Below are 17414 nucleotides of genomic sequence, written 5' to 3' on the forward strand. Positions count from 1 at the left end.
CTCTCTCTCTCTCTCTCCCTCTCTCTGTCTCTCTCTCTCTCTCTCTCTCTCTCTCTCTTTCCAGGGTTAGGGGTGGATCCCTTCTTCCCTTAAAATGTGTCAACAGCTTGGAAATGAGCACAACTGATATTTCCTCGTCTCCTCGTCCTCTTCTCCCTGCTCGGTGAGTGTGTTCATGGTTAGCTATCTGATTTGATTTGTATCTGTTAAAAACCAGACCCTTATTAGTACTTCACTCGTCATCTCGGTTGCCACTTTTGTCCCTGTGTACCTTTGAGCAAGGCACACATTGCAGGTAAAGCCACTGGTGTGCCAAAGCTTCATGTCAAGAATTTCACAGCTGGAGTTTCAGTCGATGTGTAAACGGATCTAATTAAAAGGTTTTAAATTGGATTTATGTGCAGTTGGTGGACAAGTTTAACCAATGCAAACACTTCTTAGAAGAAGAGGTAAGATAAACTAAATAAGATAAACTCTGAAAATGTGTGTGTGTGTGGGGGGGGGGGGGGGGGGGGGGGGGGGGTTAAGAAAAACATTGGGAGACGTTTTGAGCCCGTTAGTCTAGATCAGTCTGCATGAGGATCTGAGGGACTCCGCCTCTCAGGACACTTTTAAAAGAAAAAGAAACCTTATAACATATTTTTATATTTATGTATATATGTATATTTATACATATTCACACACACAAATATATTTCTCTATGTTTATTTATTCTATTGACTTGTATCTATTTTTGTTGTTGTAATTTTGTCTATTTCTACCTTTTTTTTTTGTCTGTGCTGCTTTCATCTTGCTCTCTGAAGCACTTTGAGCTGCATCATTGTATAAAAGGTGCTATAGGAATAAAGTTGAGTTGAGTTGAAGTGACGTAACCATAGCTACAAAGTCTGATGTGATGTTAAACGTTGCAGGAGGAGAGAGAGAGAATGGCATTACGGATCAAAAATGATAAGAAAATTAAACTAATTAAAATCAATGCTCAGTTTGCCATAACTTTATATTACCAGTTGTTTTTTGTTTTTTTTTTGTTTTATTAGCCGGAAAAGGGAAAAAAAACCCGAGCTAGACCCGCTGTATTGTAAAAAGAAAATACAGAGCGATGCCTGTCAATTAATACACGGCCATGACGTCATTTCAGATGACTGTCCCTTTAAGAGGCGTCATCGGTTTGTTTGCGGAAGTAAACTGAAATGTCCCTCCGGTGCAGCCGTCAATGTAGCACGGTCCTGCTAGTTTTGTTGGCGTGCTTAGCGCTACTTACTAAAACTATATTTGTGACATAAATACATTTATTGAGAAAGATACAGTCGCCTCAACTGGAATGGAAGTGTTAAATATTGCTAATTTTGTTTTACAGTAAAAGGTAGTTTTGACGTTATATTTGCTCATAATGGCTCCGAAGATAACCGGTGAGTTCACTTCACGTTAACGTGACATGCTGGAGGAAAGGCTTACAAATTAACAAGTAACCTCACTTACAACCTGTTAAATAACTATCATAAATCTATGTTACCTACAAACATACCAGGCAGGGATGAATTAAACTATCAGGATCTCCTCGTTAACGTCGCACAATAGTTGCTCTTTCAGCATAATTGTTTTTTTAATTGTCGGCATATTCAAAGGAAACCCGATCCCTGTGTTTTAGACATTGTACTTCTAGTTGTACTACAAGCACGAGCAAAGCTCTGCCGATGGCAGTGCTTTACTTCATGATAACATTTTACTGACAACCTTCGTAATAAGAGATTTGGGAGATGTGGACAAGGAGTGTAAGACGGCCTGGTCGATATATCGATATTATATCAGTATCGATATATGAGACTAGATATCGTCTATGATAGTGTTGTCTTCCTTGGTTTTAAAGGCTGCATTACTGTGTGTGTATATATATATATATATATGTGTGTATGTATGTATATAATGTTGAACTTACCCACTGAACTTTACCCTCTGTCATTAAATCCACATTACTGGTGATTATTTGTCTAAAATCTAACTGTGTAAATAGTTTGTGAAAGCACCAGTTGTCGACCCTACAATATGGTCGCAATATCGAATATCGTGATATTTAATTTTCTCCATATTGAGTCCAGCGGTTCGTAGTCCGTCGTGGCCCAAATCTCAGCACAAAGGTGGCCAGTCACACTTTCCCATGACGGATGTACTGCACACAAATGAGATTTACACCCCAAGTTTTAGCAAATGCCAGATTTTCTCTTCATTGCAACAAACGCACCCAACAATGTCTGTCTGCTGTGCTGCAGCTCGGCCCGTCTGCCGCCATGAACTCTGAGAGTCAGCTGCTGATGAAAGAGAACATCAAGATGATGACTGACATGATTCTGCTGTGTACCACTTTGGCGCTCTCCCTCTTCTTCTGGGTCCTGTCCCTCGCCATCAGCTCCTTCTACGGTGAGTCCGATGCATATTGATACTACCGTTTTTAAGCTTTGGGGTTTAGTGTGAGATAAACATTACTATGGAGGCATGGCCGGTTGCAGGTTGTGCTGAAAAATGTCCTTTAAGAGCAGCAAATCACGATTATTTAGCATACATTTTAACATTTTGTTTTCCCATTCTGTACATATTCAAATATTTGTTCTTATATTTTATTCCTATTATTATTATTTCATGTATATTGTATGTATGTATATTTTTTCCTTGTATTTCATTTATATTTATATACTGTGTTGTGTGACTAATGTACGTGTGCTGCTGGAACACTGTAATTTCCCATTTTTTTGGGATCAATAAATTATCTCTCTCTCTATCTAACTTTCTCTCTACCTATCTAACTTTCTCTCTATCTATCTATCTATCTATCTAACTCTCTCTATCTATCTATCTATCTATCTCTCTCTCTCTCTCTCTTCTCTATCTAACCTCTTAATCTAGCTATCTCGCTCCTTCTATCTAGCTCTATTATATATCTATCTAACTATCTCTATCTATATATCTCCGCTCTCTCTCTCCTCTCTCTCTCTCGATTCTAACTCTCTCTCTCTCTATCTCTCTATCTATTATCTAACTCTCTCTATCTAGCTATATTCTCTATGATCTTCGAACTTCTCTCTATGATCTACACTGACTCTCTCTCTCTATACTACTATTATCTAACTCTCTTCTATCTCTCTAACTCTATTCTATATCATCGATCATCTCTCTATAACTCTCTTTCTATCTCTCTCTCTCTCTCTCTCTCTCTCTCTCTCTCTCTCTAACTAGTCTGTTTCTCTTCCCCTGAAATTAAACGCTGAACAAACATCCTTGACAACATAACCACAGACAAGGCCAACTTGGACAGGGTGTGATGTGTAAGAGTGATGCATGAATTATGGGAAAACCATAACCAAACCAAACCATTTCTTACACATCACACTCTGTCCAGGTTGGCCTTGTCTCTGGTTAAATTTCTGCTATGGTCCAATCCAGAGATCTTCAATAGGGGGTCCGTGACCCCTAGGGGGTCCTCAAAGTTAATTCAGGAGGGCTGCCAAATTACTTAAAATATATATTTTTTCAACAATTAAAATTTCTAAAAATATATATTAAATGAATCAAACATATCAATGGCAAAGTAAATTGTTCTATTTGTGACAAATATATATATTTACATATTGAAGAAGAGCTTCCTATAGGTGATCTAGCCACTGTGGTAGCCGTACAGTTGAGCTTAAAGATTCACCTTGCCTTCCACATGCATGTTCAGCGTTAAAACACGATGTATAAATAATCATTTTCATCCATTTGGCCCGGTTTAGGATGCAACTCAATAGTATACTATGCAGAAGGGGGGTCCCTACTCGGTCTCAAGGGGTCCCTGGCCTAACAAACGTTGAAGACCCCTGGCCTTATCAATATAATCAGCATATTTTTCTTCATTTGACCAGTGGGTTGTCGTGGTAATAGTGACCTCCGGAGCCCTGTCATGGGGAGAGAGGATACAGTGATTATGGTCTGAGTATGTGTTTGTGTCCGTTTACAGGGACAATGCAGCCTGTGTCACCGTGGCGATGGTTGTTCTCCATCTTGGTCCCCCTCGTGCTGACAATCAGAGCGCTGAAGAGAGGCAGTCTGAACTACTCAGGAGCCCTGGGAGGTCAGTGTGGGTCCATAAAGCCAACCTTCTTCTTCTTCTTTCTTTTTTGAAAAGCTGCATTGATGTATATTCTATATTAACAGTGAATGGAATGACTTGGTTTCATTTATTTTATTTATATATATATATATAATCAACATTGCTGTAAATGTGCCGCGGTCACAACGGTGGTTAACAACTAGTTCGAAGGCAATATTTGCACAACGTGACCAATCAGAAACATCTACCAGATCCGCATATTTTACATAAGAAGAGCAAACTATAATTCTACATAAATATGAAGAACACATGCTGTAAATGTGTAAATCCCAACGCTTATCAATATCACTTCTCCATCTGTCAGGACTAAGAGCTGACCAGAATTACACATGTGCTCTCCATAACCTGTCGTTGCTTTAGCCTGTTATTTGGGTTGCAGCCCTGGCAGTGGGAAGCGAGCTGAGAGCAACAAAAAAAAAAATAGTACAACATAATTCAAAGGCGCGCAAGAAGCCGACCTATACGTAATCCCGTGGGCTAAACTCACTCAGCCAACATTTGTGTATGTTTTTATATTTATTAATTTAAGGGTGAAAAGCCCATCACCAAACCCCCCAGACTCCATTTAAATAATCACAACTTTTATCATCTTAAGACACAAATAGCCTATAGGTAATTTCCTCTGCTTAAAATCTATATCTTTCATAAAGGTACTCATTGGGGAATGTTAACCGGGTTGTTGCGAATGTTTTAACTATTATGAGTCTCTCAGTCTCTCTCTCAGTCTCTCTCTCTCTCTCTCTCTCTGTCTGTCTCTCTCTCTCTCTCTGTCTCTCTCTGTCTCTCTCTCTCTACGGTGATGCCGTTATCAGACTGAGTATTCATTGGGCAGTAGGCGGTGCTTTTACACCGGTTGATCAAAAATCTCCAACTTAACCTGCTCCCGACCAGGTTAGGTGTTTAACATCAGTCACCATGACGATTTAACCCGGTAACAACTGATCCACCGTTGTGATACAGAAAACCCCCGGGTCGAACGTGAAGTTACCTCGTTAACGCTGTTTCAGAGAAGAGAAAAAAAACTTGGCAAAGCGACATATTAGGACACGGGTAACACCGTACAGATCAATAAATTAACAGTAATTACAGAGAATAAACATGACATCAGAAACAATGAAAAGTAAGATGGATGATAGATGATAACGGAAAAAAATAATATGATGAATTATTAAAACAGTCATTGTAAAACCCTAAAATGAAAAAATAAAACAGGTATAAATGGTAGTGTTTTATTGGGCAACAACTTTAGATCAACCATAAAGGCTTCGAGTCTCATTCCAGTCGTGAGACGAGCTCCCGCTCGGAGCTGCTGCAGGAAGCTGCAGAAGTTAAAATCCGAGCGTATCTGTTGCGTTTTCTGATTATATTTCCTTCGCAGTATCGATTGCCCTCAGGCAGTTTTTCAGTCAGCAGATGAGTTCTTGGAAGCGGCTCCCTGTTACGCTGCAGAAGGAGAATATGTGTGATTACACCGGTCCAATTGAACACGGCCACGCATCTTACAGATGTCCTTTTAACATTTATTTCCACATTTCCATCGTAAGACACCGTGAAAACTACAAAGAAAATTAAAACATGAAATACAATGAGTCAAATAAACTTTCAGTCATTTTTTACAGTCTCTTAAACACGTTTCCTTAACTAGACGGGCCCCGCGATGTTAGCGTCCCAACAGTACGGAAATTACAACAAATATTAAACAAATATAACAAATATTAAACCAATATAACAAGGCTGAAATACAAAGTACTGTAAAAAATATATACTTAATAAATCAAAATGAAAAGTACTCTTTATGCAGAATGGCCCCTGTGAGTGTTATGTTATTGGGGCATTAATATTTAAGTCAATGTTGTAACGAAATTAGTTGATGTGGCGCTAATTTGAAAAACTTTTCTTAAACTATAATAATCTATATCTATCTATATGTATATATGTGTGTATGTATCCATCCTCGAGACAGAATGCATCTTTGTGGCCAAAACTGCACAAAAGTATAGATTCTATATCTATTAAAAACCTTTTATAAGGGACTCAACGTCATTGTATTTGCTGTGACTCTTTTAGATTAGATGAGACTTTATTCATCCCACAGCGAGGATTCTTCCTTGGTATGGCAGCATTTTCTACAATGAAAGTAAAACAAACCAGTAAACACACAAGAAAAACAGGCAAACAGTAGAAAATGAGCAGAAGGTAGACTGGAAGTAAAGTGGCGTCACATAAAGGTTTTGTAAAGGAAAGTGCGGTTGCCATAGTACAAAAAAAACAATATTGCAGTGTAAGTAAGTGACCTTAAAATTAAATTGAATATGTAATTAAAGTAATGAAGCAAAAGTAGGCAACCATAATATAAGTTATATTCACCTGTGACCATAAATAATATTGAAAAAGTAAATACTTGTAATGGAAAAATATAAATACAGATAATAAAGATATACAGAGAGTGTGTGGAGGAGATGAAGAGGAACTCCAACATTATCAGGTGGTGCAGGTGTTGTAGAGTCGGGGGCGGGGGGCGGGGGGGGGGGACAGTTTAAGGAAATGTAGTTCTTTGTTTTGGTTGAAGTCAGAGAGACAGACTAACGCCATGTTAGTTTGAGTCCGTACGTCGGATGCCAGTCTTATCATTTGGGTTATTCATCCATTTGGAGAAATCCGACCTTTTCTCTAATGTGAGGAGTGTTTCCTCAGCTCTCCTGGTGGGGTTCGTGTTGACGATGGCCAACTACAGCTTCTTCTCCTCGCTGCTGGCCTTCTTCATCACCTCCTCCAAACTGACCCGCTGGGGAGGAGCACAGAAGAGGAAGATAGACGCAGAGTACAAAGAAGGTGAGAGACGCCGAAGTGTGCCCCTTTTTTTAGTCGTTTTATTTCTTTTCCAAAATGAAAATGTGTTAATATAACATTAACGTTTGTGTTAGGGGGCCAGAGGAACTGGATCCAGGTCTTCTGTAATGGAGGCGTTCCCACAGAGCTGGCACTGCTCTACATGATAGAGGTAAACACATTTGAGTACATTGTTCTTATTCCGTATGTAGACAATTTCTGTCACAAAAAAAACAAAACACTGATAATAAAAATGGTTTCTATGGAAATGGTTATTTCGCCCTAGTATATAATGCTAAGTCTTTAAAATGGCGGTGGTGTTTTAGGTGGGTCCAGGTGAGATCCCCATTGATTTCAGCAAACAGTACTCGGCCTCCTGGATGTGCCTCTCTCTACTGGGCGCGCTCGCGTGCAGCACCGGGGACACCTGGGCGTCGGAGGTGGGGCCTGTCCTCAGCCAATCACAGCCTAGACTCATCACCACCTGGAAGGAAGTCCCGGCAGGTGAGAAGCAAAGAGGATTGGCTTGTCATGGCCGCCCGACGCATGCCGGTTAGATTTGTGTCCGACTTGGTCCCCCCTTGCTCCGACGTCATGCACCGTAGTCTCGCATGGCCAGACCCCCCTCCACCGCGCTGCGGAGGAGGGTCTGGCAAAGCTACTAAACATAAACATAAGCAGAAGCTGTCTTTAGATCTGACATGCTGTGTAAAAGGCTCCATGTGTTAATGGGGAGGATGAAGGCAAATGTTCAACAATACACACAGTTAATCTGTGTCAGTTCGTCTAAGTTATGTAAATTCTTATTTCTTAAAAATGCTGAAATGTCACATAAATGTAGATGTGTAAAATTTGGTGCATTTGTTTATTCAGATCTGCTTTCTTCTACTTAACCCTCGTGTCGTCGTCCCGTCAAAATTGAAAATCAACACTTTTGTTGACTCTTTCCAGCGGTGTTTTTAACTTTTTCTTACGTTTTTGTCCTTTTTTTCAATGTTTCTCCCTTTTTTGACGTTTAACACTACGTAACACTATGGAATATTAACTTTGGTTTTACAGTTATTTTTGGAATTTATGGTCAATAAACCTCATTTATAGGAAATTATACCTGATGTTGGAGTTAGAAATTAGGAATTATTGAGACTAAAATTAAAGGAATGGATGTTGATGGATAATAACACACTGGAATATGTCAACTTTTACTCAATACTATTTTGAAATCCCTTAAATTTTTAAATTTTTTTTTTTTTTTTTTTACAAATGCCGTAAACTTGAATCAAACGCGCCAAAATTAATTAAAATAGAGATTTGTACATGCCAAAGAGCGTTGGGTGGAATCAATCATGTTATTTTGGGGAATTAAAAAGAACATTGATGTAGGAAAATGGGTCAATTTGACCCGAGGACAACATGAAGACAACATGAAGACAACATGAGGACAACATGAAGACAACATGAAGACAACATGAAGACAACGTGAGGGTTAAATCTCATTTTTCTGCTCTTTTACCCTCCAGGAACGAATGGAGGAGTCACTCCCGTCGGATTGGTCGCCAGCTTGCTGGGTGGTCTTGTGGTGGGCGGGGCTTACTATGTAACACAGCTTCTATTGGTTGGCGATCTGAACCTGGCGGACCCCCAGTGGCCAATCGTAGTGTATGGCGGTGTGGCGGGCCTGTTGGGATCGATGCTTGACTCTTTTCTGGGAGCTCACATGCAATACTCAGGTAGGATGATTGGTTTTTTTTTTTCCCCAAACCCTAAATATTAGTTTTGTTCAACGTTTTTATTTTATTTTTATTTTTTTTCCAATGGGCTATTCTATGACTTTTTTGACATACTATAATATCACTTTTTTGTACTTTTTCCACATACTATACTGTGACTTTTTGTGTTGGTATACTTTAACTTTTTATGTTAGTATACTATGACTTTTTTCAATAAACTATGCTGTACATTTTTTTCCTTTTACTTTAATAGTTGACATATGACATGACTACACTATGACGTTTTTATGACTTTTCGACATAGTATACCGACTTCAACATGCTCTACTGTGACTTTTATGTTGTGAACTTTTTCCAACATACTATTCTATGATTTTTTTCCAGTGTTTAATGTGTGAGCTAATATTGTTCTGTTCATTGAATGAGTTATTCAGTGCAAATCTAACCGAGAATGTATTTTAATCTCAGTAATGATGGTATATTAGATTATTAATCTCTCTCTGTTAAAGGCAAACATTTGAATGAGTATACGGCTTTAAAGTAAGTCAACTTGTAATTTACTGCCCCCTATCAGCAAGTGGCAGCATGGCCATGTAGTACCGTGTATTCACAGAGGGCATTTAAATGTATGTCTGCTTTTTTACAAAATATACTACAACTTTTGCTATACTATGACCTTTTAGACATGCTATGGTATTGTTACTTTTTACGACATACTACATTATGACTTTTTTCAACATAATGTACCATGACTTTTTTTCAATACTTTTTCAATATGCTATATTTTTGCCTTTTTTTTTAGATATATATTCACTATGACTTTTCATGACTTTTTCAGCGTGCTATACTTTGACTTTTCCCCCACATAAAATACTTTTTTCCACATACTATACTATGACTATTTCAACATACTATACTATGACTTTTTTCACATACTATACTATGACTTTTTTCACATACTATGACTATTTCGACATGCTATCCTATGACTTGTTTTGACATGCTATCCTATTATTACTTTTTAGGACATACTATACTGTGACTATTTCGACATACTATACTATGACTTTTTTCATGAAAAAAAGGTCACAGTATAGTATGTTGAAAAAGTCTACTATGACTTTTTTCGACATATACTATAGCCTTCGAAAAAAGTCATGAAAAAAGTCAGAGCATGTCGAAAAAAGTCGGACTTTGACATATTATACTATGACCATTTTTAAACATACCATACTATGACTTTTTCATGACTTCTTCAGCGTGCTATACTATGACTTTTTTCCACATAAAATAATTTTTAGACATGCTATGCTATTACTTTTACGACATACTATACTATGACTTTTTTGGCATGGTTACCCATGACCTTTTTTCAGTACTTTTTCGATATGCTAAACTATGACTTTCAACATGCTATACTATGACTTTTTTCCCCATAAAATACTTTAGACATGCTATGCTATTACTTTTTTCAACATACTATACTGTGTCTATTTCGACATTCTATGACCTTTTTTAACATACCATACTATGACTTTTTCATGAATTCTTCGACATGCTATACTATGACTTTACGACATACCATGACTTTTTTCGTGAAGTTTAACATACTCTGACTTTTTTTGACATGTTATGCTATGACTTTTTCAACATACAATGATGAATCTCTGAGGTAATAATCCGTTATTTCTCCTTCCCTTTAGGCTTTGACGCGAGCATCAATAAGGTGGTAAGTTATGAGTCTGCCACGACCCGGCGGATCTGTGGGAAACCAATCTTAGACAACAACGCAGTCAACCTGTTCTCCTCCGTCATCATCGCACTCGTCCTGCCAGGGCTGGCATGGGGGATGTGGCCCCGATAGACTGACAACTGTCCATTCACTGGAGCCAGACGACGAATATGATTATTTAAGAGATTTGAGTAAGACTGTATATTGGTTGTTGTTGATCACAGAAGCGTCACACTAAAAGTTAATACAACACGCTCTCTGCCCACTCTGGTTATGATATCTCTCTTTTGAAGAAAAAAGAACAGGAAATAAATAGTAGACAGATGAAAACATTTAAATCTCTTACCAGTAATTAATGGACTGAGGATATTTACACAGGTTTTAGGAGAACGTTTAATGGCCTTCACGGAGATATGGAATAATAATGGAATGGGCCGTGTTTTGTTCTGTATTTCAAATTTGAAGCTAATTTGTTCCCGTTTAATGTGATGTTTCAGTATTTAAGACTGATTTGTGTTATCGTTACAACGATAATGTATGCAGTGTGTTTCTTCACAGTATGAATTCACATATCAATGATTCAAAATGTATTTCCTGCTTTTGGCTGTTCATACTTTCAAATAAAAGGGGCTTTTTGTTTGTGTGTTGTCAGTCATATTACTGTATATGTCAAAAAAAATTTCATAGCAAAATAGTCATAGTATAAAAAACGTAATATATAGCATGTCGAAGTAATGACAAAATATTAATCGAAAAAAGATATGATAGATATATCAAAAAAGTCATAGCATAGCATGTCAAAGAAATTCCTTATAGGCTAAAAAAGTCATAGTATAGTATGTCCAAAAAGTCATAGTGTAGCATGTCGAAAAAGTCATAGTGTAGTATGTGAAAAAAGTCATGAAAAAAGTCATGGTATAGCATGTCAAAAAAGTCATTGTCGGAAAAAGTCATAGTATAGCATGTTGAAAAAGTCATGAAAAAAGTCATTGTATGTCGAAAAAAGTCATAGTATAGCATGTTGAAAAAGTCATGAAAAAAGTCATAGTATAGCATGTTGAAAAAGTCAATGTATAGCATGTTGAAAAAGTCATGGTATAACATGTTGAAAAAAGTCATAGTGTAGACTGTTGGAAAAAAGTCATAGTGTAGTATGTCAAAAAAGTCATTGTATGTCAAAAAAAGTCATGAAAAATGTCATAGTATAGCATGTTGAAAAAGTCATTGTATAGCATGTTGAAAAAGTCATGGTATGCTGGGTATACGGTGTTTTCTGCCGAAAAACATTTCTGTGGTGGTAGCCCCTCCACTCACTTGTGTAGGCCCAAACAGCCTTTTGTGTGGACCAGTGAATGCCATCAGGCCTTTGACTGTGCCAAGTCTTTCTCTCGTCGTGCTCCGGTACTGCCGCCCCGGACTCACTAGCCATTCAAGATCGAGTGGAGAAGCGCTACTGGAGCCGGAGCGTGTGCTTCAAGATGGGCCCACCGACATAGCCATTCTGTCTCCTACTTCTCAGTTAAGTTCAAGCGCCATCAGCTTAACTGTTCACACATGAGAAATGAAGCCTTGGCTTTGCTCCTTGCCTGTGCAACACTTTGAAGAGTGTATGTGGGAGTTGTTGAGTTTAAAAAGTAAAATGTCTGAAGGAGCCAGGTTAGAAAGTTATGCATACATCTGTCCCCATTTTTCCCCCAACTTTCTGACGTAAAGATTGTTGATCAGGTAAGTCTGGCATTTAATCATTGGAAAGTGGCTTCCTGCTATGCAACCAAAGGTGGTCTTCTGTCCTCCTGTCCATGGGGTCTTAGTCTCGGTTGAGACAATACAATGTTGATTGACTATGTTGATGTCAGAGTTTCACATTTACACGACAGACCCCTCTGTTCTGTAACCAAAACACCCCCAAAGGTGCAGTGTTTGAAGGCAGGTCAGTTCTCATGCACAGCAAAGATGCACGGCCTGCTGGTCATGACAACAACGGACCCATGAGAATGGAATTGAATGCACCGGGAAAAGGAACAGCCCCGGTGCAGAGCACAAAAGATGTGTGATCTGAGAGTTTCTGGACTGCTTTCACGTGACTCCGTCAGTGGGGAGCGTGGATCAGTCCGCTGTCAGCTGCAGTGTTATGTTTGTTTGTTTGTGTCTTATTGTCTTTGTCTTATATACTTCATCATGCTATTGCATTAAACCTTTTCCTAATTCTCAATTCGACCCTCAGCCTCCCTTTTCCTCAGAGAGTCCAGCACCAATGCAGTCCCTGGTTTTTCTCCATCGTATGTACAACCATAATCAGAGGATGATGTTGCTGGGCATTACCAGTCCAAGAGTTTAATCTAGACAATAAGACCAAGAAAAGAGTTTGACAACGTTGGTTGCTGATACTTTGTTCCGTGTGTGACTTTTTGTTGGTTTTCCCTCGTGTGTTTGGCACCCGTGCTTGTTTTGTTTTTCTTTACTGCTTAAGTGGACGGAAGTAGTGTGGGGTCAACATCCGGGCGGTGTTTGTTCTAGGGAGGGGCGTTACGTTCTCTAACGCTGCTCTGGCCTCTGTTTGGAAGAGAAGCCATTTGGTGTTGTTTTCGTGTTTCGGTTTGCCACCCCTGAGGGCCGATCCGTGTCCACAGGTGTTACCAATCCGGTCATCAGCTGGCCTCATAAAAGCTCCCGAGTTAAAGACACACGCCCTCCTTTTCCAACTTCGGTTTGTGCTGAGAGCAGTTGTTGTTAGTTAGAATCTCTGCTTGTGCATATGATTTGTAGACGAAGGACTTGGTATCTGAAGCTGGTAGGGTTGCTCTGCATTTGTTTTGACCCCCTTTTTCTTCTGTTTGTGGTTAGTCAGGGAGTTTAGCATTGTGATTTTGGTTTTCTCAATCTGTAGTTCAGTTGCATTTTGTTTCCAGATGGATGGATGGATGGATGGATGTTTATTGATCCCAAGAAAAATGGGAAATTCCTGTGTTACAGCAGCAAAATCAGTCACAAAGACAAATATAAATATAAATGAAATACTAGGAAAATATACATGCATACATATAATAAAAATAATAATACGAAAAAGTCAAAATAACAATATTGAATATGTACAGGATGGGGGAACAAAAATGTGCAAATGCTTAATAATATGCTAAAATGTAAATAACCAAATGTCCAGGTTGCGTAGTGTGGTGTCCAAAGTCTCATCTAACACCCAGTGATGACATGTTAAAAGTGTTATTGCGGATTTTGTTGTGTTTGGGCCTTGGAGACCTGTGGTTTTAAAGGGTGTGTGTGGTGCGTGTGCGTGTGGTGTGCGTGCGTGTGTGTGTGTTATAATTACGTATTAAAATACTTGTTATGTACTTTGACTTGTTAGTCTCTCTTCCGTTAGTTTGAGCTGTTAGTTTGTGTTACGTCCTAGCTTCCCCTAGACAGTAACGTAAAGGTCGTAACAACATGCATATATTATGACTTTTTTTAGACTTTTTCAACATGCTATAAGATTTTTTATGACTTTTCACACATGCTATACTATGACTTTTAGACTTTTGACATGCTATACATAACTTTTTCGACATGCTATACTATTTTTTGACAGCATACTGTGACTTTTCGACATCGCTATACTATGAATTTTTTCATGACTCTTTCAACATGCTATACTATGACTTTTTTCAACATGCTATACTATGACTTTTTCATGACTTTCAACATGATACTATGACTTTTTCAACATGCTATACTATGACTTTTTTCGACATACTATACTATGACTTTTTTCGACATGCTATACTATTTTTTTCAACATGCTATACTATGACTTTTTTCATGACTTTTTCAACATGCTATACTATGACTTTTTTATGACTTTTTCGACATGCTATACTATGACTTTTTTATGACTTTTTCGACATACTATACTATGACTTTTTTCGACATGCTATACTATGACTTTTTTCAACATGCTATACTATGACTTTTTTCAACATGCTATACTATGACTTTTTTCGACATACAATGACTTTTTTGACATACTACACTATGACTTTTTTCAACATGCTATACTATGACTTTTTCAACATGCTATACTATGACTTTTTTCATGACTTTTTTGACATACTACACTGACTTTTTTTCAACATGCTATACTATGACTTTTTTATGACTTTTTCGACATACTATACTATGACTTTTTTCGACATGCTGTACTATGACTTTTTTATGACTTTTTCGACATACTATACCATGACTTTTTATAAGATGACATGCTATACTATTTTTTTCAACATGCTATACTATGACTTTTTTCGACATGCTATACTATTTTTTTCGACATGCAATACTGTGACTTTTTCGACATGCTATACTATGACTTTTTTCATGACTTTTTTCATGACTTTTTCAACATGCTATACTATGACTTTTTTCAACATGCTATACTATGACTTTTTTCGACATACAATTACTTTTTTGACATACTACACTATGACTTTTTTCAACATGCTATACTATGACTTTTTTCAACATGCTATACTATGACTTTTTTGACATACTACACTATGACTTTTTTTCAACATGCTATACTATGACTTTTTTCATGACTTTTTCAACATGCTATACTATGACTTTTTTGACATACTATACTATGACTTTTTTCGACATGCTATACTATTTTTTTCAACATGCTATACTATGACTTTTTTCGACATGCTATACTATTTTTTTCGACATGCAATACTGTGACTTTTTCGACATGCTATACTATGACTTTTTCGACATGCTATATTATGACTTTTTTCATGACTTTTTCAACATGCTATACTATGACTTTATGACTTTTTCGACATACAATACTATGACTTTTTTCAAAATACTATGACTTTTTCGACTTACTACACATGACTTTTTTTCAACATGCTATACTATGACTTTTTTCATGACTTTTTCAACATGCTATACTATGACTTTTTTCAACATGCTATACTATGACGTTTTTCGACATGCAATACTGTAATACTATGACTTTTTTTCAACATGCTATACTATGATTTTTTTCATGACTTTTTCAACATGCTATACTATGACTTTTTTCATGACTTTTCAACATGCATACTATGACTTTTTCGACAGCTATACTATGACTTTTTTCGACATACAATGACTTTTTTGAATACTACACTATGACTTTTTCAACATGCTAACCATGACTTTTTCAACATGCTATACTATGACTTTTTTCATGACTGTTTCAACATGCTTACTATGACTTTATGACTTTTTCGACATACAATACTAGACTTTTTTCAAAATACTAATGACTTTTCGACTTACTACACATGACTTTTGTCAACATGCTATACTATGACTTTTTCATGACTTTTTCACATGCTATACTATGACTTTTTTCAACATGCTATACTATGACGTTTTTCGACATGCAATACTGTAATACTATGACTTTTTTCAACATGCTATACTGATTTTTTCATGACTTTTTCAACATGCTATACTATGACTTTTTTCATGACTGTTTCAACATGCTAACTATGACTTTTTTCATGACTTTCAACATGCTATTACTATGACTTTTTTGACAGCTATACTAGACTTTTCGACAACAATGACTTGACATACTACACTATGATTTTTTCACGCTATTACCATGACTTTTCAACATGCTATACTATGACTTTTTTCATGACTTTTTCGAATGATATCCTATGACTTTTTCGACATACAATGACTTTTTTGACATACTACACTATGACCTTTTTCAACATGCTATACCATGACTTTTTCAACATGCTATACTATGACATTTTTCATGACTTTTTTGACATGCTATACTATGACTTTTTTTGACATACAATGACTTTTTTGACATACTACACTATGACTTTTTTCAATATGCTATACCATGACTTTTTCAACATGCTATACTATGAATTTTTAACATGCTATACTTATGATTCTTTTTTCATGACTTTTTTGACATACTACACGACTTTTTTTGTAACATGCTATCTATGACTTTTTTCATGACTTTTTCAACATGCTATACTATGAATTTTTTCCATGACTTTTTTCAACATGCTATACATGAATTTTCGACATGCTATACCATGACTTTTTCAACATGCTATACTGATTTTTCATGACTTTTTCAACAGCTATACTATGACTTTTTTTCGACATATACTATGACTTTTTGACAATGACTTTTTGACATGCTATACCATGACTTTTTCAACATGCTATACCATGACTTTTTTGACATACTACACTATGACTTTTTTCCAACAGTCTACACTGACTTTTTTCAACATGTTATACCATGACTTTTTCAACATGCTATACAATGACTTTTTCAACATGCTATACTATGACTTTTTTCATGACTTTTTCGACATGCTATACTATGACTTTTTCGACATACAATGACTTTTTTGACATACTACACTATGACTTTTTTCAACATGTTATACCATGACTTTTTCAACATGCTATACAATGACTTTTTCAACATGCTATACTATGACTTTTTTGACATGCTATACTATGACTTTTTCGACATACAATGACTTTTTTGACATACTACACTATGACTTTTTTCAACATGTTATACCATGACTTTTTCAACATGCTATACAATGACTTTTTCAACATGCTATACTATGACTTTTTTCATGACTTTTTCAACATGCTATACTATGACTTTTTTCGACATACAATGACTTTTTTCATGACTTTTTTCGACATGCTATACCATGACTTTTTCAACATGCTATACTATGACTTTTTTCGACATACAATTGACTTTTTTCGAAATTGCGTATACCAGAACTTTTTAATACTATGCTATTACTATGACTTTTTTAGACATACAATGACTTTTTCAGACTTTACATACAATGACTTTTTTGACATGCTATACCATGACTTTTTTATGACTTTTTATACTACGACATACTACATAATGACCTTTTTTCAACATGTTATA

At 36.7% G+C, this 17414-nt stretch overlaps 2 protein-coding genes across 17 annotated transcripts in view; both read left to right on the plus strand.

Moving 5' to 3' along the window:
• nrcama (neuronal cell adhesion molecule a) overlaps positions 1–17414 on the plus strand; it is a 1100153-nt gene that overhangs the window by 891175 nt on the left and 191564 nt on the right. The gene's annotated exons all lie outside the window — the stretch shown is intronic.
• Positions 83–11075, plus strand: LOC116673014 (transmembrane protein 19). 2 transcript variants are annotated; one of them, XM_032505102.1, is made up of 8 exons: positions 83–163; positions 2268–2415; positions 3989–4102; positions 6836–6973; positions 7066–7142; positions 7297–7474; positions 8488–8697; positions 10401–11075. In XM_032505102.1, exons 2-8 carry the CDS (start codon positions 2286–2288, stop codon positions 10559–10561), a joined length of 1008 nt encoding a protein of 335 aa, XP_032360993.1. In that variant the 5' UTR covers positions 83–163; positions 2268–2285; the 3' UTR covers positions 10562–11075. The 2 variants fall into 2 exon arrangements, with proteins under 2 accessions (XP_032360993.1, XP_032360992.1); XM_032505101.1 differs by lacking the exon at positions 83–163 and adding an exon at positions 1186–1409.

The sequence above is a fragment of the Etheostoma spectabile genome, chromosome 23, assembly GCF_008692095.1.
Source record: "Etheostoma spectabile isolate EspeVRDwgs_2016 chromosome 23, UIUC_Espe_1.0, whole genome shotgun sequence".
Taxonomy (NCBI): Eukaryota; Metazoa; Chordata; class Actinopteri; order Perciformes; family Percidae; genus Etheostoma; species Etheostoma spectabile.